We start from the raw sequence: 24,364 nt of genomic DNA, 5'->3' as shown, positions 1-24,364 counted from the left end.
CTTGAAGATATGATTGAAATTCAAACTCAAATCCAGAATTTGAGAAATCAATCCTGTACCAACTAAAGTGAAACTCGGCGAGAGACAGCTCTGAAACTGATAAGCCAAGTTAGTGAGGAAACCTACCGATGGGCTTGTCCGTGATCTCAGAAAGCACTCTTCCATTAAAGCACTGGAGTAGACCTGATTCAAAACCTTAAATAACCTGGATATGATCCAACAGAATGAAAATTCCTAAAGCAGACAATATAGATATGTTTCAGCTCTTCCATACTATTTTCAGTAGAATTTGTACTTCAATTACACAACAAATATGAGGACAAACTATTTGGATCTAGTGAATCAAATCAAATCGCATTAAATACTTGACTACAATGTTACATCATCAAAATAAAAAAAAAGGATAAAAAGCAAAATTTCTTAACCTTACTAGCAATGATTTCTGTGATAAGAAAATTATAGTTGCTTGACTTAGAAATCAGTAGAAAATCAAAGGGAATGCCTAACAGATTAAACACTCCAAAACGTGTCCACTGCCACAGTCTAAACCCCTATCGGATTCAGAAACTGACCAAGCGAACGGGGAATTACATCGGAAAATCAACGATCGGAGAGACAAGCTTTATTGGGAACCAGAAAATGCCACACCCATGGTGTCGGAAGATATACACACACAATGTGACGGTAACAGAACCACAGGGAAACACGCACAGGCTGATCTCAGGAGCCCATTCATCCAAACCCTGAAGCTAATTTATAAGCTCAAACAGAGAGAGAGAGAAGGGAGATCGATTAGGCGACATACCTGAAGCGAATCCCTGGCCTTGTCTTAAGTAGAAACAAGTCGCTCTTCTTTATTCTTCTTCTTATTATTCACAGAGAGAGATAAGAGAGAGAGAGAACAAATTTGGGGTTTAAGGTTTTAGGGATTTCACGGGAAGTCCAAAGGTTGGGCATTTCGGCTAACAATTGAGGTTGTACGATTTGGGTTCGGTCTAATCGGTTTTCACGAAAATTTTAAAGAAATGGGTTGGAAATAATTCCATCTTTACGCAACAGTTTCAAAAATTAATAATGCAAACTATCTATAATTAAATCTGAACTGTATTATTTTTTTAATGTCAGCCTGAATATGCATCATCTTTTTGTAGAATAAAAACAAATTTCTGTCTTTCAATCCAAAATGCAAGAACTTGTCGTTTTTAGGTTAACCGGTTTTAACCGAGCCAACCCGTGATGCAATGAGAATTGAATTGTTCAGAGAAATAAAGGTGTGGGAGTTTCGGGATTTGATTCTTTGGTTCGGTTCGGGTACAGATTATTCAGTTTTATACAATAATGGAAAAGAGTTTATGTAATACTTTTGAGGGTCATCATGTATCAGCTTCTTTTATGGATCATATAATCATAATAACAATACCATTTATTTATGCTTTGAAATGGAAGCATACACTGTTGACTTTTCGTTTTTTCCGTTCAGGTACCAACAGGATGTGGTAACGTAAACCTGTTTGCAATCATATGCTACATCTTCTTCTTTCTTGTGTAACAAGTAACCCAGGAGTTTCTCTACCAGAAGTCAATGCTCCGTACAAGAAGAGCCTCGGAAAAAGAGCTGCGGCAAAACATCAAAAGGATCAATCTGCACATGGCAACAGAAAGCTAAACCCTGAATTCTCTCGGATTAGAGGCGGTGGCTCGATATCAGCGATGTCCATCCGCTCCATCGATTTCGATAAATCATCGACCGAGAAAGGAATGCTGCCAAACCAACCAAGTAAAAGAGACAAACCCTTCTCAGTTTGTGTCTGCTTCAGTGTAATTTTCAGGGTTAGATCTCAACTGTAACTATAAATTTTCAATCGTGCTCCTCACATAAGCTGAAAACCAAACTGCAGATGATTTAATTCATATTCTTAACAAATCTTCATCGTGTATACCTGGAATCATCATCCAACAGGAAGGAGTTGCTAACAGCATTGTTTGAATCTTCTGTCATCAACACCCTCATATTTGCTATAACCTATAGTAGAAAAAATACGAACATGTTAGGAAAGTTTTAACTTTTCGTAATAATGTAAGCTATGAACGTTGGACGGAGACTAAATGTGATGCATATACAAACTTACATCAGGGGAGACGCTGTGCGTGCCGTATTTATCATCCCAGTACATCGTGCTGATTCTGTATAACTGCTGTATGCTTAACACCTGCAAATATTTCATTTTAACAGAGAATTTGACAATGGGGGCGTTGTCTGGTTGCATAGCTCATAATGTTAAAAGAATTTCCTTTTCTAGATTCTGCAGAGTAGTCACTTACTGGACAAAGATCATGACTTATCTCGTCGAGGGTTTTCTTTGGTTTTTGGTGTATAACCTGAGTTGAGAAGAAGATATTCATGTAAGGATTCTTCCCTGCACCTCCATGGTTATGACAAGTAACAAAAGTTTACCAGAAACCCGATGGCCTGTCTGATATGCTTCAGCTCATCCCAAGAAGAACCCGCATACTGCAATTGCAGGTTTTCTCTTGCATCAGTGGCTTTGTTTAGTGGAAAGAAATTGAGAAAAACTAGAGAAGGTACCTCATCAGTTGCCTTATAACACCAATGTTCTAGTTCAGCCAATCCTGCTTTGACATATTCACCGTTGCTGAATGAACAGCACTCTCTTCTCAATAAGAGACTGAAAAGTCGAGAAAATAAAAGAATTATTAGTACAAGAAGCAACATGTTTGAGAGAGGAAATGAATAAACAGCGCCAGTGAATGAGAGAAACCTGTTGAACAGTTGAACATTGATGAATGAGAATATTTGTGTGAACACCTTACGAACCAAGAATGGAGGGACCTAAAAGATAATTGCCAAAGAAAGAAAATTATGAGAAGACACATTTATTAGAACATGAGCATAAAATGGCATTTAAATAAATGAGCTGCGAAAGAGGTGGCAAATTTTATCAAATGATTCAAGCTCATGGTGGCTCATGTTGGGTATGATTAATAACTTCAGTTCAAACATTGTTTTAAAGGGAAACTGAAGAATAAATAAATAAATATATATATATATATATATATATAGGAACTGACGTGGTTAGATTTCAGTGTATTGAGGAAGTTTGTAAGGCTCTTCACAATTCCTTGCCAATGAGCAATCAATGCCTGCTGAGCTGCGGTGTTGCCAACGGAACGAGATGCTCCCTTCACTAAACTCGCCCTTGATGTTCTTGGTGCCTATTTCACATTACCAATAGATTTGATGTTTCAGGTGGGAGGAAATTCAAAAACTGCATATCATCGCTTGTGTCCGTGACTGATATAATGACAGGTTAGCTTTTACCTGAATGCACAATCCAAGAAGTGGAGAAATTTCTTTCTTCAAGTTATCCCGAATCATACCGTATATCTTTTCTACATAGGCTGTGAGCTGCTGCTTGAAAAGCAATGCCGGGTATTTGGCTTCAACTTGCCTTAAGGTATCCACTCCACCTCCCACACCACCATTAATCATCGAAAGATTCATGCCTTGGGGTGTCCCCCGGAAGCTCTAGAGCAATAAACATTCCTCGATTTGATTTATCAACGAAAAAAGATGATATATCTAATCTATAAAACTAAGTTCTTTTCATATACACGCATGTGTGTCTGTGTCTATATGTTTGCGCATATATGTACAGAATTTACAAGTAAAACAAAAAATGGCAATCATCTTAAAGACTCTGAGCTTTATACCTGTGTCATCCTCCCAAAGAGAGTGGCAGAAGATGAGCGACGTCGTTGTGGAGCCATTCCAGCAGCACCACTAGCTTTTAGTGTGCGTTGAAGGAGCAAGAGGAGAGTTGAGGCATTAGATAACCAATATGCGAGTACTTCATTATTGTCTTGCGTCTGAAAAAAAAAAACCATTGCAAAATTATTCCCTAACGCAGCAGCCTTGTAATCGAGAATTAGTTAATCATATAAAGTAAGCTCAAACCCAAACCTCAATAGCATGGCCAATTGTCTGAATAATCCGATCAAAGACGCTAGTTCTTTCAACCTCAAATGACCGCCATTGCAAAAGGCATTTGTATATGATACACGCTGCAATAGGTCGGTTCCCCTGGAAACCCAAGTGTTGAGCGATGCAACGGATAAGCAACTCCTGGTTTTCTTGCTGCTTCTCGTTTAACGTCTTCTGTGGCTTATCCTCCACTTCAGAGTTCTCCTTATGAATCATCACATTGCTATGCATATCCTATTATCAATTAACATGATGCGCACCAATCAGAAAAGAAAAAAAATTAATGAACTCAAGTTAAGTTAAATTTGAAAAAAGCAATGTAAATTTCTCTAAGAGAAACAAGCACATTGATGAGAAATGTACTTACCATACTAGGCCTTCCATCAACTGCCAGATGACCACTCTCTGAACCTCTCTGTTATTTTACACACAAATGAGAAGCTATGAACTTCAAAAAAGAAAAGCAAGAATACAAAGCTCAGTCTGAATTTTCGGTATCACAGATTACCTGTAGAATTGACCTGGATCGACCCGAAAGGAACTTATTTGGTGCCATGGACAAAGCCTGCTGCCGTAGTACTTTATTCTCCGATTCCAAGTTGGTGCATTTTTCTTCTAGCCTGATCATATAAATGATAAGGTTTAGCTTTTCAAATAAGAAATTTAGCAGCATAATCTTAACTCCCCAAGAATATACAGAGACGGGTGTTAACCACATTCTTTTATATAAGCAGGGAAGAGGAGAAGGGAATCAACAATAATTTTCGCTTGAGATGCTCTTGCCTCGTCAATGATTCTTGGAATTGCTGGAGTTTCTTCTCCGTTTCTTCCAACTTTTTCCTTCTTTCCTCAAGAGACTCTTGAGCTTCATCAAATTTCTTCGTTGCATCATCAGCTCGTTGTTTCTCAGTTTCTAGGGTAGCCTATTGAAAGATAAATTATGACCTATAACTCATATGTAACGATGCTTGCAACACAATAAGAAACAGATCGAAAAGATGCTGCAGCTTATAGCAGATATAATACCTTTAGACCTTCTACTTCTTCTGTCAATGATTCAATCTTTTTGGTATCCTCCACTAAAACTTGGGTTTCTTTAACAACAGGAGGCGCTTCTTCAATGGCCTTCTTTGCAGCTTCCCGTTCCTTAACAAGCAGAGCATTTGTTTCATCAACCTTTTTCCGCATTTCCTCCAAGGAACCCTGTATTTTCATTATCTCCTGAGACTTTTCTTCTTCCAAATCAACCTGCAAAGATAATAAAACCCATTCATGTCCTTCAGAAATGTCCTATCAAAAATCTAAACTTCATCCATAAAATGATTATTCCATGTGATTTAAGTACTTGCCCTCAAACGTTTCTCCAACTGGACACGGTATGTGAGTTCCTCTACTTTCTTTTCAAGCATATCCTTCGCCTCTTTAAGTGCACCTGTTTCCCTCGCAGCCTGCAAGATAACGAACATATTGAACTGTAAAATTCACATGCAGGAAAAGCGGCATTGATCTTAAGAACTCCTTCTTTACTAGGTGGTTTCGAAACTGAAACATGAGAGCAAAAGAACGTTCTATTGGTTTCAACTTCGAGCTAACTAGAACTGGAATCCTGATTTTGGAAGTATTTTTGGGAAATTAGAAAGAAAAAAGAAAAGAGAGAGAGAGAGAGAGAGATCTTTAAGCCTACGTATACATAATTACCCAACTCTAAGCACCTGGTATGGGTTTCCTAGAAATTAGGTTTAAGAATTCAAGATGCATATGTGAATCTGTCTCAGATGATAACCAAAATATATGATAGGAAGATGCATAGAGAAAATTTATAGCAAGACATGGTGAATACTAAGAAGACCAATGATACCATTTTGAGCTTCCGAAGTTCTCTCTTGGCCAGTCTTCCTCTCCATCGTGTCTGTGACACAATCACTCCTCTCTGTAGCTTCTTGTAGTACAAGGTTGCTCTGTGACAACGATATTGAGCCTGCAATTGAAGACAGAAATTAAACATTCAAAATGGTAGAAAAGCTAAGCTAATTTGACACTTCAACATGCTGAAATGCTTGTATAATTCTCTTGAGAATATGAACCTGAATAATTGTAGCAGCCTTTGTTTGCTTCTTAAATCTAAATTCTTTACGAGCAGCCATTGCTCTTAAACCTATTTGCACAAAAAGAGCAGCCTCATGGAGCTTCTTATAGGATTTTCTAGAATGACATCTCCGAGCATTCTTCTGAATCTTCACGGCAGCCGCTTGTCTCCTCAAGTTTTCAAAAACTTTGCAGGAAAGTCTTCCTGCAATGTAAGCAAAAGAGAAAACAACTTATCAACTACTTCAGATCAGAAAATTGCATACGTCGCAATGAATATATATGCCCTTCTAACTTGTTACCAAGAGCACCACACAAGATGGGAATAGCGATAGTATTAGATCAATCAGACAGCTCACCTCTGCAAATAGCTTGCATAGATATTGTGGCCTCTCTCAAAGCAGTGAACCGTTTTTGGGCCTGATGAGTCCGTATCCGTCTCTGGATTTTTTTTGCAGCACTGTTAAGGACTTCGGCTCTTCTGGCATCTAGCTCAGCCATTTGACCAGCTCTCAAGAACACCTTGGTTTTACCAATCTGCATTACCAAACAGGAATCCACATTTCGAAAGCATTGTTTAGCCTTTGATCGATCACCACAACAATGTTGTATGATGGCTCAACGAAGGAAAGACACTTGCAAAATAGTTACCTGATATCCTTTGAGACCCATCTTATCCAATATCTTTCTACATGCGACCTTCTCATCATAGCTGCGTGGAGACAAATCAGAAAATTGTATATAGTCAGGTTATCTCTTAGATAACCATAGAGGTTGAATGGCAAAGAGAGAATAAAAAAAGTTACTTACTTCCCTTCTAGAGCTTCGGTAGCTAGAAGGCCAAAACGGTTTATGAACTCAAAGAAAGGTTTACGAGTGGGAAATCCCGCACAACTGATTCTGATTGCCTCTAAAACACCCTACAAGGACAAGAGCCAACACTGGATAAGTCATAAAAGAGCTTGCATGGCTCAACATTTCAGCCTCATTACTAGAAGATGATTACGTATTTATACTTACACCACATCGAAGTTGCTGCATGACGTTGACATTCTCAAATATGGCAGGCTTTAGAAGATTGTTGGGCTTCACACATCTGATATAATGAGGCTCTGTAGAATTTAGTGTTTCCATCAACTGTTGGAGTTGCAACTGCATCAACCAGTTCCAACATGTTATTCCATGCATTACCACGCAATAAAAACATTACACATAATGAGTACAGGCTAATTATTCCAGTCCTTCTAAAAAGGCTTTAAAATATACGAATACATACATCACAACCAATTTTTTTCTAGTAGTTATAGCTCCTTTCTACAAAATGCTGGAGATGATATTTCCAACATCTGAACCTACACCAAATAAGTCTATTTACCTTAAAACGAGAACCAATCGATGAAAACTTCGAAGATTTAGATGATTCTTCCGGGAGTGGAGGGAAAAGGCCCGCCACGAAAGGACAACGGGAAGCATTCAACAAATCCTGATGTTCTGGGACTGTATAGTCCTTGTTCTTGTCCAAAAATAGATCAGACTGATAAAGGACCTGAAACGAAATTCACAAACGTTAATAAACTTGTGTGATAGTCCCCAGTGTTGTTTTTAATAGCCTAATTTATTCAAAATAAAAAGAATATACCTCTCCAGCATAATGGGAGATAGTGAAATCTGTACGAGAGAGTTTTGGCTTAATAAACCGCTTGTGGACTTTGAACGTCTGATAAAGTTTGTTTGCAAATGTTTCATGGGTCGACTTTGGAAACATGCTGAAGAATCATAAAATATCGGTTACAGAAATTTCATAGTCAACATCACCTCCTGGAATGTTATAAGTATAGAATTCTCCATGAAAGAATTGGATGATAATATTACCAAGCTTCATCAAGGAGAGCAACGATCCCACCAGGTTTCTGCAGAAGAACAACATTGCAGACTTATTGTTTTATTTGTCAATCCACAGTTCAAGACTCTAAAATGTAGTTATGTTAAGAAATTACCTTTTCTATCAGATCGAGAACATCTTGGTTATCCACAAACTCAATGTAGCTCCAATCTATTGCTTCTTTCGTGTACTCCTCCTGTTCCATCTTGAAAACGTGCTGAAAAAAAAGAAAAGTAACAGAAACTTGTAAATGAAAATCTCTGAAGAATGAAACACGTCTAAAAAAGGTTTTCCCTACAATAGAGCAATCACCTGATTGAAATGTTGCTGCAACTTCTCGTTAGTAAAATTAATACAGAACTGTTCAAAACTGCACTGAAACGTAATTAGCAGAGGAAGCACAGTAGAACAACACTGATCACATTTCTCTGAAATTGCCGCTTTCAAAATTGTTACCTGTTAGTCTTAAAGCTCTCGAACCCGTAAATATCAAGGACTCCAATAAGAGATTTAGAATTAGCATCTTGTCCAATCGAGTTATTAATCTTGTCTACCAACCTGCACATCACTAGAGATACTTAACCAAATCTGTAAAATATCACTTCCTGTTATGATACTAGCAGCAAAGCATCTCTTAAATCACCCACTTACCAATCAAACAATCGTGAATAAACTGTCTTAGCTAGACCATCTCTGCTGATTACAGCACTCTGTGGATCAAGACTTCTCTTGATAACTTCCTCTGGTGTAATCATGACACGCTTACATAATGCATCTTCAAGCGCCTGTACATCACACCTGAAATTAGGCTTCCGATTAGTACCCGAATCATTGGACGTATACAAATTCATCTCAGGATAAAACATTTACATGAGAAGTTCTGCCACTGTTTTAAGATGGAATTTCGCCTTGTCATCCTTGGGAACTGATGAATCCACTTCCTTCCCCTTAGTAAACTCGACATTACCAATATGAAGAATTGCAGCTACCACCCTGAAAATTGCTTCCTGATGAGGTATAAGAGAGAGACCATCATCATCATCAAAATTCAAAACTGAAACAAATTAATTTGAATTTACATTATAAGACTAATTGCTTACACCAAAATACCTGTTCCTTCTCACTAATCCCAACGATATCCATTGCTCTCCTGGTGGCAAGATAATCGTGGGCATCGCTTACACCGACGAGCTCATAGCATTTTGATTGATTCAGATAATGAAATGTCTTTGGATGTCCCAGCTTGTATTTTTCAACTTCCTGCCAATTTCCATTAAGTTATGGCAAGAGTCATGTACCGTATGATGATTGGAAACCAACATCCCACATAAATTAGATGCTGGCCAAGATACCTCTTGTGGTGCAGCACAAAGAAGATAAAAGCAGTGGTAGTTGCGCTCAGGGTCAGAAATTTGACAAACACGAGATCGCTCAAGAAGATATGTCCTTATAGCTGCTCCAGATATTCTTCCTTGCTTATCAAACTGAATTTCAACAAATTTACCAAAGCGACTGTGGCAGAACAATATAACGTTCAGGTGAGATTCCGTAAAACTTGTTAGGACACATAAAACTTCCAATGCCCATGATATTACATAGTGGAAGTGTGTAAAATTTGTTTCACCTGGAATTGTTATTCCTGACTGTTTTGGCATTACCAAAGGCTTCAAGGACAGGATTTGACTGAAAGTAAATGTTAAAGGCATCTTAGTGATGAGCTCGAATAGGAAAATAAACAAGAACATACACCCACACACACATGCACATATGTGTGTACATATAAGGAGGACCGAGAATGCTCAGACAAAATATCATACATACTTCGAGAACTTGTTGTTCAACTGTCCTTCCTTCGGTAACAGCACGACCTCCCAGATATGCCAGGTATCTCATAAGCATCTTAGTGGTCTCAGTTTTTCCTGCTCCGCTCTCACCACTTACCAGAATCGAATTGCTTTTTCCCTCGTTTATCATTGCCCTGAATGTAAAAACGGCATATCAGCTTGGAAAAAGAAGATCACTGCATAGCAAAACACTTGTAATGTATTACTAAGGCTACCTGTATGCAACATCAGCAACTGCAAAAACATGAGGACTTAGTTCCCCAAATGGTGCTCCCTTGTATTGTTGCATCATATGAGCATCGTAAATATGAGGGAGTCGTTGAAATGGATTAATCGCAATAAGTATGTTTCCAGTGTAAGTCTGCCATGACAATGTCAAACAGAAAACTATATTGGTGTCAAGAGAGGCAATTGTATAGTTTCATAAAACTAAGAAAATTTCAGTACTGACATAGATCTCATTAAGTTCATATCTGATTTTTAAGTTCTGAAGAACTCCTGGCTCATGCAAATAAGACAGCTTTGTCATGTCATCAACTCCACCAGCAGGAGCCTCCAAATCTTTTGGGTATATCTTCGACAATTTTGCAGTGACCTATGTTAGCAACAAATCAGGAAATCAGTTTCGTGATATTTTAGACTTTTAAAATGAATAGAACTTTGAAATTTCTTTTGACTATGGTGAGTGACTGGCCTTCTTTCCACTGGTGGTTTGGATCTCAACTTCTGGTCCATTAATCTTTTCGACCTGCCCATCAATCCAAGACACCTCAGGGTCTTCAACCCAGACATGAGAACCTACAATGATGTTAACTGGAGTTCCCTGCAGTGTGCAAAGCATGACAGTGTTGATAGGCTACAGACAAAGATTAGCAGGAGCAGTACGATTTGAACAGCCAATATGGAAACCACCCGCTGTAAATTCTGTGAATCTGGATACCAAAGATCTAAAAGAGTTAACAGTGGATGTTACGTACCATTTTAAGGCTTCAAGTCGGAAGCTCAGCTGAGACCTCTTTTCCTCTGCCGCAATAAATTCAAACTAACAAATTCCTAGCCCTCAAGAACATTTCACCTCAATATATTTGGGAAAGTGACTTGTTACGCAAGAAAGCTTCAAATTTCGGATATCCCCTCACAAACCCATCCAGATTCAAAGTACCCAGATCAAAATCAACAGAACCAATCAACCAAAATCGAAATTTAACCCAAACATACAACATTCACGCGAAATCGGGCCAAACAGAAGCAGAAGGACCCGATCACCGGAAGATGAAATTGAGCCATGACATGGAGGATTCGATCGCCAGGAATCGAAACCGAGAGCGAAAAAGAGGAAGAAAATGAAAAACTGGGAGAGAGAATGAGAAGAATGTGAGGAAAAGAATGAAAATCTGAGAGAGTGACATTGTTCTTCTCCATAGATGTCTTCTGACTGGTTCTTCTTCCCTTCAATTTCGCGCCAATTCGTGGCCCCAAACCGAGTCGTCTTCTTCCTGTGCTCTCTCTCTTTCTCTCCCCTCTGTACATGTGTATGTATGTGTGAGTGTGGGCTTTGCTTTTTTAAATCATCTTCTAAAAATAGAGTAATTTGATTTATTTATTTTTTTAATTAAGAAAATGTAGTTTTAGTATATGAAAACGCTAGACCAAACATTTTTTCAGGTTCTTCGTATGATTTATTAATTATTTAAATTTTTTTTTACAAAGTAACGTAGTGTGCATGGTTGATGTCTCGATCTACAATCAAAGTCAATGGTCAATTTCACATTATAATCCATAGAGTCAGTCCAAAACTGATCATTATTATTTTAATAGACATCAAAATAGAATTCGAAAGATAAGTTGCAATTTCATGTTTCCCGAAAAATATTCTTTCCAAGTAATAATAATAATTTTTACATTGAAAGTAACAAAAGAACAAACTCTCAACATCTACCAAGAATCCTGAAGAACATGTGTTTGATCAAAAACTACAACAACCATAAATGATATGATGTATGCAAGTCAATTATTTTAATATTATAATGTTAGCGTGTGTGTATATAAATATATATATATATATTCTACTTTAAATTATCATTTGCTTTCTAAATTTGAATATGTGTAAGATATTCAAGTTTGTGAAATATGTATACAAAAACAAAGAAAACTCGCAATTTTCAAAATTGATTAATTTATGTCATGAATTCATTAGAGTATGTATATGAAGACAAAAGGGTTAATGAATGAACGAATTCGTAGAATCTGATATATCTTTCATTTACATCCCAATGGGTTTATTTGCACCCAGAAAAATAAAAACTTTTAAAAAACTAAAATATCATAAAATAAAATAAAAAAGCCCTTTTGACCTGACCTCGTAATACGTCTTTACAAAAAAAAAATATTTTTTACCAAAAGAATCAAGAACTCTTCCGACGTTGTCTCCCGGTGACGTTTTTGGCCGCCTGAAACTCCACCACCATCCCAGGAAAAGTTTCCGGCGGATGACCACTGTGGTTATTCGCCGGAAAATCAACTTCGTCAGCCAAAATACACCGACCGCGGCCGCCGCGACGACCGCCGGGAATATGGGTGCAGGGGTTACCTCCCGACGGCGTCACTGGACCTCTCTGAAGAGACTGAAGGATGTTCAATTCTTCTCCGGCGAATGGCCTCGCCGCCGCCGCCGTTTTCCAGAAACCAGACGATAGAAGAAGAATTACGGCTAATACAAGAGAGATTGTATGAATTGTACGTAAGTTTCGGCGACTACCCATCTGATAAAATGATTCGAATCGAACGAAATCGCGATTATATGAGATGATGATGATGAATCGAATGGAATAGGGTTTAAGGGTTTGTCTTTCGTGGGTTTATTTCGGTTTACGGATTATGATTTGTGTGTATTGAATAAGATTGGAGATTATGATTTATAAAAAAAAAGGATTGGAGATTATGAATTTGCATGTAACGAAGGGTGTGTATATATATATATATATATATATATAGGGCATGCATGTGATGTGCGCTTGCGTAAGTAATCATAGTATAAAAAAATTGCAGTAAATATGTGTAAATGATAAATAAAATAGCAGATTTGACTGGAGGAGAGAGAAAATCCGCGGTTTGAATATTTGACAGTTGAGGAGGTCTAAAATGAGACATGGACACGGTCCTTGAACGCCAAACAATACAAAACATAAATAAAATATATCATTAGTGGCATATTAGTCATTTCGATACGGCCATAAAACTCAATTCAATTTTAATGAAATAATATTGCATTTTAATCGAATCTATCAAAAATAATTGAATGTAATAAACTTAGCTTGAATCAAAATAAATCTGAAATGGATATAAACATAATAAAAATTCGAATGAAAAATTATTTTTTAAAAATAAATATGCTTTTAATAAAAACTAATTAAATATAAATTTTGATTTGAAAAAAATAAATATAAAATAAAAAATCGGAGACCAACTCCAAATTTTCAATTCCTGACTGTACTTAAACCATGAAAACTCCGCCCGTCTAAAAGTTAAACATTGAAATTCAACATCTTCAAAATGTAATTCAACTTGTGCCCAACAAAAATTTGGCATTACTTCCTACCCAAAAAAAAAATCTCTCCATTTCATATAACATATATGTGGAAATTTCTATTGCCACTTCAATTTTATATATGTGAAGAATATTCCATTTCATATAACGTTTCATTTTTTTTATATAGATATATAGATAAAATTTTGTATATAGATAGCTATAATAACAAATAAAGAGAAAATTCAGTCCAACTTTTCTTATTTATTTTTAACATTACTAAAGAGGATATATACATATATAAATAAATACAAACTTTAAAACCATTTTTTAATGAAGGGATTAATCATTTCGAACACGACGGTTTAATTATTTATAACGTTATTTTTGGAGAAACAAATAAAGTATTCAAATTTGAAAAAACATTTTCTTTTTTCTTGAATTTCGATTTTTAATATATATTTATCTTTATCTTGTAGTTGCATTGAATTTCAATATTTGAAACGATAAAATTTTAAATAATTAATTAATTAAACATAGATTTTTTCACGGAACATTATCAAAAATATTCTATATCTGTTATTTTGACTTCAACACATAATTTTCTCTAAATGTGATCATATGATTAGAATTACACTCTGATCACGTGGTGATTACGTTATTAATAACATTAAATTTATGATGATCAAACTAATTCACCATATTTACATCTTACATATCACACTAATCATTTAATAAAATTATTATGAATTTAACGTCATAATCCATGTGATCATATTGTAATTGTGGTCATATGATCACATATGAAAAAAAAAAGTATGGATTAAAGTCAAAACAATAGACAGAGGACTTTTTTCCTTCCCACAAGGTGGTGGAACGATAGCGAACAAATAAGAAAAAATCCGCTCATGGTATGTTTACTTGTCAAGAGTATATGCAGATATAATAGCCTCACATACGATGCTATATTTAGTTAATAGACTTTAAAATTACAAATTGATGAACGGATTTATTTTATTTTTTGTCACAAAAAGAATGATCATTAAGACAATTCAATGTAAAATTTCGTCCAGATGTTTTTCAATCCGATTGAAAGAAATAGCGCAATTTTCAAAAGATAGAAAAATAGATATTCAAAATTTTCTATTAATTTATTTATAACATATGGAAAACATCAAATTAACATTCATTTAAAAAAAACATATATCATCACCATCTAATTGAACAAATTTGGAAGGAAAAAAAAACTCGTGAAGTATACGTAGTTGGCCGCAATATCCAAAATTCGTTTGTAATACAGAAAAATATTTCCTATGATGTAATATATATATATGTATATGTATTATTTTGTTATCTCTGTATTTTGCATGTTATAAGTTATCGTATTCGTACGGCATAATACGGTTTGAATGGGTAAGCAAACCACACAAGCCATTCCTTTCTATGATGCTTCTTTCATCTGACCATAAGATATTATTACTTATAATATTTTTCTTTTTATAGAAAAGCATATTTTATATTTAGACTTGCTTGCGTTTCAAGTTTTTTTTCATCAAAGTAATTAATTTCAATTTATTTTTTTTAGTCAATTAATTTAAATTTATTTCGGTCAAACGATTTTCATGCAGCCAAAAAGAACGTGTAAACACATGTTATAGACCGGAGCTGCCAAATCAAATACACGTATAAATGCAAAATTTAAATATAAAAAGGCATTTATATTCTTCCCGACAAACCACAATGCAAATCCAAATATAATATCTCCCTTCTACTCATCTCGTGGAAAACCCTAAACTACGAAATTCAAACCTCTTCGAATGATATTTTTTTTTTTGAGAAAAATGATTGCATGTACATTAAAAACATCCCATTTTTATCCAAATTTGAATAATTCAACCGGTGAATTGGAGAGTGTGAAATGATTGTTCCGCTCCGAATCCGAATCTCAAATATCAAAACATGCGTATATTTCAAAACATTGTCCCTATCCCCCGTATTATTATGGATTTTGGTTACAAAAAAAAAAATTCCATTTTTGGGTTTTGTGAGGTGATAATCATCAACCGCATGTCTTTTGTCTTCTCTAATCTCATAAATTTAACGTGTGGCTTTCCAAATGAATATATAAACTTCCATGTAAGTGAGGAAGAGTCGTTATTTACCGTTAGTAGAATGTAGAGTTCATCTCCAAACTTTACAATCAAAATTCGTACCAATATCATGTAGATAGAAAGGTCCAATTAAATCGATAGTATCACTTGGTATAACAAAATAAACAATTCATGGGGAAAAAAATTCCACCCTTGTCCTAGGATTCGATATAGTTTAATAATACAACTTTGTCGCACCATATCGCCAATTGGTACCGTGGCATAAACTGATGAGGGGTCCTACTGAAATCCATTCATATATATATATATATAATATAATATAACCATTATTTAGTACTATGATCATTTGGCACATTAATAGAGTTTGGAGCAAACATTGAAACTAAAGTGCTGTTGGATTTCACATAATTCTTCGTCCAAATTTTTCCATACGGCTCAAATCTCTAACCCTAAATGGCTAAATCCATTCATCTTTAGTTTTTTTTTTTACTTAATTAGCTTTTATCTAATTAAATGTAATTTAAATCCAAATAAAATCACAGTATATCCGCTCTATTTCTTTAAAGAAAGAAATTGGAAGGACGTTAATATATACGCACATGTTATATACGTAAAACATTAGAACATTCACATGCACATATATTACTTGAATTTCGTTTTGGTCACTATGAGAGAATTTTGACGATTCTTGTTTTTTGAACGAAAATTTTTGAATTCTACAAAGAAGATGAATCACGGTGATTTATTTTGTTTTGCTATAGAAATTTCTATGGCAAATCACTGTCCATCACGATATTTTAATACGATAGACACGTATCATATTTCGAGGAAAAACATTTTTCCGTTGTTATCCATAGCAAATCATTGCTAATTGCGATACAATTTTTTATCTGTATTTTGTCATGAAATTATCGTATTCTTTGTATTGCAATGTTATTTCCATTGTAACACTGATTTTTTCTAGTGTTAAAGTTCTTAGATTTCACGAGAATTTCATAAATCACTAATACTTGTATTTAGAGATCATCAAAAAATTAATTTAAAAATAAAACATCCGAATCATATAGGTTAGAATTAGATAATACATGCATAATTATAAACCCCGCGAATTCGGATATTTATTCGTTTGTAACGCCTTCACCGTTTGCTGCGACCCTCGTGGTTTCTAGGGTCGTTGCTCACCTGTAAGCATGGTAAATTACGATATTATCCTTAGATTTCAACGCTCCATGCATAGAAACGCCATGTGGAACTACATATTTTATTTTCAGCGACGTGGGAAATGGTTTTAAATATTTATTTATTCGGCGTAATAAAAATAATTTTATCTTATACTCAGTCTCCATTGTATTTCTCTGGTTTGACCCAAATGACAGAGATCTGCGCTACTTATACTTTATTTCTTTATTTCTATACATTTATTATTTAATTTAACTGAGGAAATAAAACGCCTGGCAAGGCACCTACTCTCCCCCCCCCCCCCTTACAGTACAGAACAAAGATTCATTCTTTTCTACTGCAAAACTTTCCAATCAGATTCTGAGATTAGTTTTTATTTAATTTAACGGAGGAAATAAAACGCCTGGCAAGGCCCCTTCTCTCCCCCCCCCCCCCTTACAGTACAGAACAAAGATTCATTCTTTTCTACTGCAAAACTTTCCAATCAGATTCTGAGATTAGGGTTCTTCTCTCGCTAATCTTCGAAGTTCTCGTACTTATTCCGCTGTAAGTTCGAGCTTCTTGGGATTCCAGATCGCTGGTTAGGGTTTTACTGCATGTCCCTTTGCTTCGATTTCATCACTCCATCTTATATCATCGTAGTGGACTTCTTTTTCTTAATTTCAGTGGATGTTCAAGCATTTTGATTCTGTTGGTTTCTTAGGGTTAGATTACTTTCTCACTGTGTTTGTGTTTGAAAGTGTTGGGATATGGTGATAAATGAAGCTTAGATTCGTGCTATGGGTTTTCTGTTATTGGGTCGAAAGACACCACCGCGTAAGCGATGTAACAATCTTTCTTCTGTAATCTTCCTTCGATTTATCATGCGATTAGATCGCATACAGTTCGAGTGATTTATTGGAGTTAAATTTGGCAGTTTTTTATGCCATTCTAATTCGATTGTGTTTCCGCAGTTGCAGGGAGTGTTTATCGAAAATGTTGGAATATGGTGAGAAATGAAGCCTAGATTGATGAAATGGGGTGTGTATTTGGCCGCCAGGCACCATCTGGGACGATATCTGGAGCTAAAGAGGCAAATAACACTAGGACTGAACGATTTACAGAGAATGCACCAGTGACGAAGAGCAATGGTGATAGTGTTGTGGAGGTTAATAATGAGGAGACCCAGAAGGAGGAAAACCCTGATAGGGATAGGAAACCAAAGGGGGAGAGGAGGAGGTCAAAGCCAAATCCACGGTTGAGTAATCCGCCAAAGCATTTGCGTGGCGAGCAGGTTGCTGCTGGTTGGCCGTCTTGGCTCTCAGATGCTTGCGGGGAAGCGCTCAATGGGTGGATTCCAAGGAAAGCAGACACCTTTGAGAAAATAGATAAGGTGTGTTTAGTTAGATCATGCCACATTTTAACTTAAAGTTCGTTTTGGGTTGACTTCCATTTCTAAAATTGTTAGTTTTGATCAGCTTAGAATCATGTTAGCACTTGAGGGAAATTCATATAATATGTAATGCTTATAGTGTCAGTACCATATTACTGGCTTGCATTTCCCTCTCTTTTCCTTTCTTTACAAATTATAGCCTATCATTTTGGTGCCCTTCTTGTTGGTAGATTGGACAAGGAACATACAGTAATGTCTACAGAGCAAAGGATATGTTGAATGGTAAAATAGTGGCCCTAAAGAAGGTTCGGTTTGACAATTTGGAACCAGAAAGCGTGAAGTTTATGGCCCGAGAGATTCTTATATTGCGAAGACTTGATCATCCTAATGTCGTGAAGTTGGAAGGTCTGGTGACATCAAGGATGTCTTGTAGCTTATATCTTGTCTTCCAATATATGGATCATGATTTGGCTGGTCTTGCTGCAAGCCCTGTAGTGAAATTCTCGGAGCCAGAGGTCAAGCCTACTACATCTCATAATTTCACATTGCAATTCTGTATGTTATGCAAATATCAGATCAGTTTTTTTTCTTGGTGGTAATATCTTTGATGTTATAGGTTAAGTGTTTTGTGCGTCAACTGCTATCTGGTATGGAGCACTGTCATAGTCGCGGTGTGCTTCATCGGGACATCAAAGGATCAAATCTTCTTATTGATGATGGTGGAGTACTCAAGATTGCTGATTTCGGGCTGGCGACGATTTTTGATCCACAGCACAGGCGACCAATGACAAGCCGGGTGGTTACATTGTGGTATCGAGCTCCAGAGCTTCTTCTTGGAGCTACTGATTATGGTGTGGGCATTGATCTTTGGAGTGCAGGCTGTATTTTAGCTGAATTATTGGCCGGGAGGCCCATTATGCCTGGCCGTACCGAGGTAGCTGACCATGTCATCTTCTTCTTTGACCATGCATATTTACTTTGAGATCTGTTCTGCTATTCCCTGTTAACTATAGATGTCTTTGTTCTTTTTCCTATCACATTTTGGTATGATGTGTGGGCATATATATATATATATATATAGGTGAAGCAAGTGGGTTTGCCTAGAGATAGAAATGCAACAACATTAGGGTCCTTCTAAACCAAAGAAAGGCATATGCTAAGCACCACCAACTCTGGTAGTTTAACTTTAATTGATTGCGCTAAAATTTTCTGTCTTTTTCTTTTAAATTTGTTTGCCTTGGAATCGATCTTTTTTGTTTTCTGGGCAAATATTTAGATTGGCAAACTTAAAATACATAAGGAAGACTAAATGTTCACAAGGCGGTATTTCGTATATGACTATGAAATTCACTTCTCTCATGTAAGAATCTAGCCTTCTTTCTTGTAAATCTTCATGATGAAAGTTTCGTCCTGGTTTATCCTGCATTTGCTGGTATGTCTTCCATTCTTCAAACAATAGCAATTACTTATCGGTCATCATGTTATGTCACATACATAGGTCGAGCAGCTTCATAAGATATACAAGTTATGTGGCTCGCCTTCTGAGGATTACTGGAAAAAGGGAAAATTCTCACACGGAGCCATCTACAAACCTCGGGAACCATACAAAAGGTGCATAAGAGAGACATTTAAAGACTTTCCACCATCATCTCTTCCCCTCATCGACACTCTTCTTTCAATTGAACCAGAAGATAGGCAGACCGCAACAGATGCATTAAGAAGCGAAGTAAGTTCTCAAGTTTTATTTTTGTGCTTCTTTTTATGAACTTGTATATGATGCTAAGATGATTTTGAATTAGTCCAGTAATAAAAATAATATTCTTGTTACAGTTTTTTTCAACGGAACCATATGCCTGTGAACCTGCTGATCTTCCGAAGTATCCCCCAAGCAAAGAAATGGATGCCAAACGACGGGATGAAGAAGCTCGGAGGTCAGTGATCTTTAATTCAGTATCTTATTGATATATAAAATGATTTATTAACTTTTCACATAAATTTGTTTTGCTTGTGACATTGGCCTTACGCCCTGAATTTTGTTCATGTGATCATAAATGCAAATGGTAATATGATGTGAATTATCAATATTAATTCTGTCTATTCGGTAGGGTGTGTGAAATAGTACGGTGTACCCTGTCTCAGACTCTCAGCCTCGATAAAGCTGGAATTTAACCAAACAATCCAAATATTTTCGGTTTCCTGAGAGAACATTGTGTTCAGATATTGCAGACGCCGATGAGATCATGAATATTGAATTTTTCACGAGTGTTCATATCAATCAATATGTTTTCGTATAAGCATACCCGTGAAATCATGATTCATGCAATGAAAAACGAAACGAAATTATGATCCACCTTTATAGACCTTTAGGTTTCTAATATTTTGTGTTTCGGGATTGGAAAAGGGATCTGTATATGTCAATTTTGGTTGATGATCATTTATCATTCGTCTCGAGCAGAGTTCTTCACGGGTACCATGGGAAACCCAGATATCCATTCTGCACTGATCAGTCTTTATTCTGAATTTGTAGAAAAGTGGGTAACCTTGTTACATTTTTCATGTGCATATGAACAATACTGTGTTTGATGTTCAGGCAAAGAGCTGCTAATAAGGCACAAGGGGATGGTACAAGGAAGAATCGGCACCGGGATCGTTCTAATCGAGCCATGCCAGCTCCAGAAGCCAATGCCGAACTTCAAACTAATCTCGACGTATGTCTTCATCAACTTCTTCTTTCCAATAATCTTTTCTGTTTAATATGTGAATTTACACTTTTTGACATCTGGTTGCTTGAGGAATATCAATTTCTGTTGTATGCTCTTGTTCATGTGACTAGTCTGAGTAGTCTCCGTATATCGATATGCATATCTATATGCATTGATACATGATGCATACACCTACATACATGATAGATGTACATTTTGCATATATATATATATGTGCATGAATTTATCAGACTTCTGTAAGTATATACTTGATCTTTACATCCCTTTATACGTTTCCTTGACTAGAACGATCGAGCTCTGCCCTAGTGTATATATTAGTGCATTCACATGTCTGTATATATAGATGTATATCATATATCTATACAGACAGATACCTGCATGTATATGCATGATACATGAAGGCACACGCGCACACACGAGTATGCAAAGACATGAATCCAGTGTCTCTTGGAAAGTGTGTATGTGATCTTCAACATATCTTTAGACGTTTCCTTGCAGAGAACAACAAAGCTTTGTTTACATCATACATGCATCATCCCTATCAATGCATTCACATGTCTGTATATGTATATATCTATACGTAAAGATGTCTGCATATATATGCATGGTACATGCAGGCATACTATATTTGATCTTTCAACATCACCATAAACAATATACATGTAACAAGTTTTACGCTGAAAACAGAGGCGGAGGCTGATCACACATGCGAACGCAAAGAGCAAGAGCGAGAAGTTTCCTCCGCCTCACCAGGACGGAGGAGCGTTAGGGCTTCCACTGGGGGCCTCACAACACATTGACCCGAGTTTCGTCCCTCCAGATATCATCCCTTCCTTCACTTCCTTCAACTTCTCGAAAGACGACCCTCCCACGCAGGTTCAGACATGGTCCGGACCTCTAGGTCACCCCATAACCGGGAACTCGAAGAAGAAGAAGGAGAGTCACCTGAATAACAAAACCAGCAAAGGGAAGAGATGAGAGCAGACACGAAAGAAGGCTGAGTGGAAGTGTTTTTTAGTTAAAGAGATGAAGAAGAAACAAACAAAAGGGGGTGTTTTCAAAGAGGTTTCTTTCTTGTTCATGTAACAAGAGTGGAATTGCTTCAGTTAACATATAAATGCTTGGACTTTCATTGTTGTTTATATAAAAATATATATATAAACTCTTTCTGTTTATTTTCTAAGATGTTGGATATTGTTTAGATTAGTGATAATTCTTATAAATTATTTTTTAATCACTCGTTTTATTCATTTGTTTCCGTGGTATGATTTTTATTCTCTTTTCCCTCTACTAATGTCGTTTTTTTTAAATTTCGCTTTCGATTGTTTTGTTGTTGCGGTCCAATTATTTAAACTTTCAATAATTAATTAAGAGTAATATGCAAATTCAAAATAAAACTAAATAGCATTATGGTTATAATAAAAAAAATCAAATATTCAACGTCTAGTAACCCGAAATTTGTAATATAATAATTCTGTTCGAGGTTTTTTAAATGATTTGGTAAAAAGGTTCTACATTTATTTGTCTTTTCCAAATTATTATTTTCTTGTTCAGGGAAAATAACTATTTTTCCATATTATTAGAAGTAAAAATTTAATTTGTCTTTAACAAAAAAAAATAATTTGTCTCTGTGAGTTAATTTAGTAAAATTATATGATTATAGAAAGAACTCCCGCTTTCCGACAAAGCTTGTGAAAGCTTCCAAGTTCGAAAACCTATTGTCCTTTAAATTAAAAAAAAAAACGGGAGTTTAGTAATGAAAACAAAACAGGTTTAACATAAAATTTTGTAAATATTATATTAAACAGCACCATGATTTTAATAAATTTTCTAAAATATACAAAATATATAATTTATATTATATTAAAATTCAATAGAGAAACTCCCATTTTAGTTATCGAATAGGACGTCACCTGTTCTTCACTGCATTGATCTGATTTAGGGTTTTTCTTTTTCTTTGGTATAAGATTAAGGGTTTTACTTTCTGCTGAAATTCAGCGGAATTGCTCTGTGAAACGGAATAAGTGAATTGGAGAGAGAGAGAAGGAGATGGGTGTTGAGAGAAGGAGCCCCTAGGGTTTCAGAGCATGAGGAGCTGTCTCGCCAAAAATTGCAAGCCATTCCTCTTGCTGATAGCTTCACTACTAAAATTCCGTCCCGTAACCCTAGAACGTCCCAAAGGTTCTTCTTTAGGACAGTCTCGTATACATTTTCCTGCAACCAGCTATTCAGAATTGAATGGATTGGTTAGAATTTTAATCTCGTTGTTGCCGGTCGCTGAACGAAGCAGTCAAACTAATCATAGCCTTTTAATCTCGTTGTTGTGTTTCAGTTTCGAGGTTTGTCGATAATTGGCTCCGTTTTATGATGTTTTCGAAAGATCAGTGGAATGTGGTTTTCAATCTTGAGGTTGACATTTGTGATGTTAACGAGATAACTGTAATGCGGTCTTGGGCATTACGTGTTGTCATGTTGAATCAACCTATCCTGAAGGTTTTATGGCCACTGGTGTGAATGTTTATTGCACTTTCATGCATGTTTGGATTGTATTAGAGTATGGGTTTCCATTTGTCGGAATCGTTCTGTTTCTCAATTTTGAGGGTTCTAGTGAAGGGCCGGCTTGCCTCAACGGTAAGCTCACTGTCCCTGGGGTTCGAATCAGCCTCTCTGCATAAAAATGTAAGGGCAAGGCTTACAGTGTTTTGTAGTTTTTGGCATTTGTTATAACTTGTAACGTGGTCTTGGACAATGGTTCTCATGGTTGAGTAATCTCTTCCAAGGGTACTACTGCCACTGGTGAATGTTCGCATGATTGATTATACCTTGGCATGGCTCGAGTCTGCTGGGGTGGAGGAGGTCTTTGTGTTCTGCTGCGCTCGTTCAAAGCGAGTCATTGAGTTTTTGGAGAATTCCGAGTGGTGTTCACACCCGGGGTTCTTGGTTCAGACCATAGACACACGGTTCTATTAGTGCTGGAGATGCCCTCTGGTTTATTTACAAACAACGTACGGTATGTTTAAGACTGTTTTCAGAAAGACGACTCGACTCTTTCAATACCTTCTACTTAGTCTGATATTTTTTTTTCCATCCTTCAACTCTGCCTAGGTATGAGGTATGAGTTCGCTCTTGTCTAGCCGGTACCAAACCCGGATGGAGGAGGAGTGGTTTTGTGGTAAGTGACAACCAACAAAACTAAAACCCGCATTCGGGAAACATTCGATTTTCGAAACAATGCAGAAACATTTCTGCATTGCGTGTGTGTTTTGGTTTGTGAAAAATAACACGGACTTTCACGGAATGGTTTTGTCTGAATTGACTTTTTATATATGGAGTTTTCAATAAACTGGTTTCGAATCCTTCTGCTTCAGTGGCTCAAGGAAGCAGAGGAGGAAGATGAAGACTGAAGGAGAAAGACAACAGTTGCTCTGACCAACACAAGTGTATATGAATATGAATCAAATCTCCCAAGAAATTTTACAGATTATCTTGGTTACCTCGTACGGCTCATGAAATACAGACAAAAGAAATAAATTCAGTTCAACCGTTTTGGGTGGGTTTTCGGTTAACCGTTCGGTTTGTTTGGCATGGCTTCATAAAAGTATAACCGAATTCAGACCGACCAATGGCATAAGCGGGCTG

General features: G+C 36.4%; 2 protein-coding genes and 1 long non-coding RNA gene across 5 annotated transcripts; 2 read left to right on the top strand and 1 right to left on the bottom strand.

Moving 5' to 3' along the window:
* Positions 1 to 338: 338 nt before the first annotated feature.
* Positions 339 to 12,745, bottom strand: LOC104823748 (myosin-11). Its single transcript, XM_010555453.1, has 39 exons — positions 12,212 to 12,745; positions 10,792 to 11,336; positions 10,509 to 10,637; positions 10,266 to 10,409; positions 10,030 to 10,175; positions 9,792 to 9,948; positions 9,595 to 9,653; positions 9,323 to 9,482; positions 9,081 to 9,230; positions 8,841 to 8,977; positions 8,622 to 8,768; positions 8,427 to 8,528; positions 8,283 to 8,340; positions 8,086 to 8,187; positions 7,961 to 7,998; positions 7,728 to 7,854; positions 7,464 to 7,634; positions 7,109 to 7,240; positions 6,899 to 7,008; positions 6,740 to 6,800; positions 6,448 to 6,625; positions 6,088 to 6,293; positions 5,862 to 5,981; positions 5,353 to 5,451; positions 5,030 to 5,251; positions 4,787 to 4,926; positions 4,512 to 4,623; positions 4,371 to 4,418; positions 3,983 to 4,237; positions 3,733 to 3,888; positions 3,341 to 3,547; positions 3,091 to 3,234; positions 2,781 to 2,851; positions 2,588 to 2,687; positions 2,456 to 2,512; positions 2,323 to 2,379; positions 2,130 to 2,210; positions 1,941 to 2,023; positions 339 to 1,761 (listed from the first exon to the last, which is right to left on the bottom strand). The coding sequence occupies exons 2-39, from the start codon at positions 10,792 to 10,794 to the stop codon at positions 1,638 to 1,640; spliced, it is 4,593 nt and encodes a 1,530-aa protein (XP_010553755.1). The 5' UTR covers positions 10,795 to 11,336; positions 12,212 to 12,745; the 3' UTR covers positions 339 to 1,637.
* Positions 12,746 to 17,051: 4,306 nt separating this feature from the next.
* On the top strand, positions 17,052 to 21,900 carry LOC104823745 (probable serine/threonine-protein kinase At1g54610). 2 transcript variants are annotated; one of them, XM_010555449.2, is made up of 8 exons: positions 17,052 to 17,176; positions 17,584 to 18,002; positions 18,233 to 18,517; positions 18,619 to 18,936; positions 19,501 to 19,728; positions 19,833 to 19,933; positions 20,593 to 20,710; positions 21,413 to 21,900. In XM_010555449.2, the coding sequence occupies exons 2-8, from the start codon at positions 17,646 to 17,648 to the stop codon at positions 21,701 to 21,703; spliced, it is 1,698 nt and encodes a 565-aa protein (XP_010553751.1). In that variant the 5' UTR covers positions 17,052 to 17,176; positions 17,584 to 17,645; the 3' UTR covers positions 21,704 to 21,900. The 2 variants fall into 2 exon arrangements, with proteins under 2 accessions (XP_010553751.1, XP_010553752.1); XM_010555450.2 differs by having other exon boundaries at positions 17,052 to 17,210.
* Positions 21,901 to 22,641: 741 nt separating this feature from the next.
* On the top strand, positions 22,642 to 24,291 carry LOC104823744. 2 transcript variants are annotated; one of them, XR_773360.1, is made up of 4 exons: positions 22,642 to 23,404; positions 23,506 to 23,735; positions 23,831 to 23,897; positions 24,094 to 24,291. It is a non-coding gene; the product is annotated as an uncharacterized LOC104823744 (long non-coding RNA). The 2 variants fall into 2 exon arrangements; XR_773359.1 differs by having other exon boundaries at positions 22,642 to 23,735.
* Positions 24,292 to 24,364: the final 73 nt, after the last annotated feature.

This window comes from Tarenaya hassleriana, unplaced genomic scaffold (assembly GCF_000463585.1).
Source record: "Tarenaya hassleriana unplaced genomic scaffold, ASM46358v1 Cleome4, whole genome shotgun sequence".
Lineage (NCBI taxonomy): Eukaryota > Viridiplantae > Streptophyta > Magnoliopsida > Brassicales > Cleomaceae > Tarenaya > Tarenaya hassleriana.
Note: the sequence above shows the minus strand (reverse complement) of the source record. Positions and strands in the feature narration are given on the sequence as shown.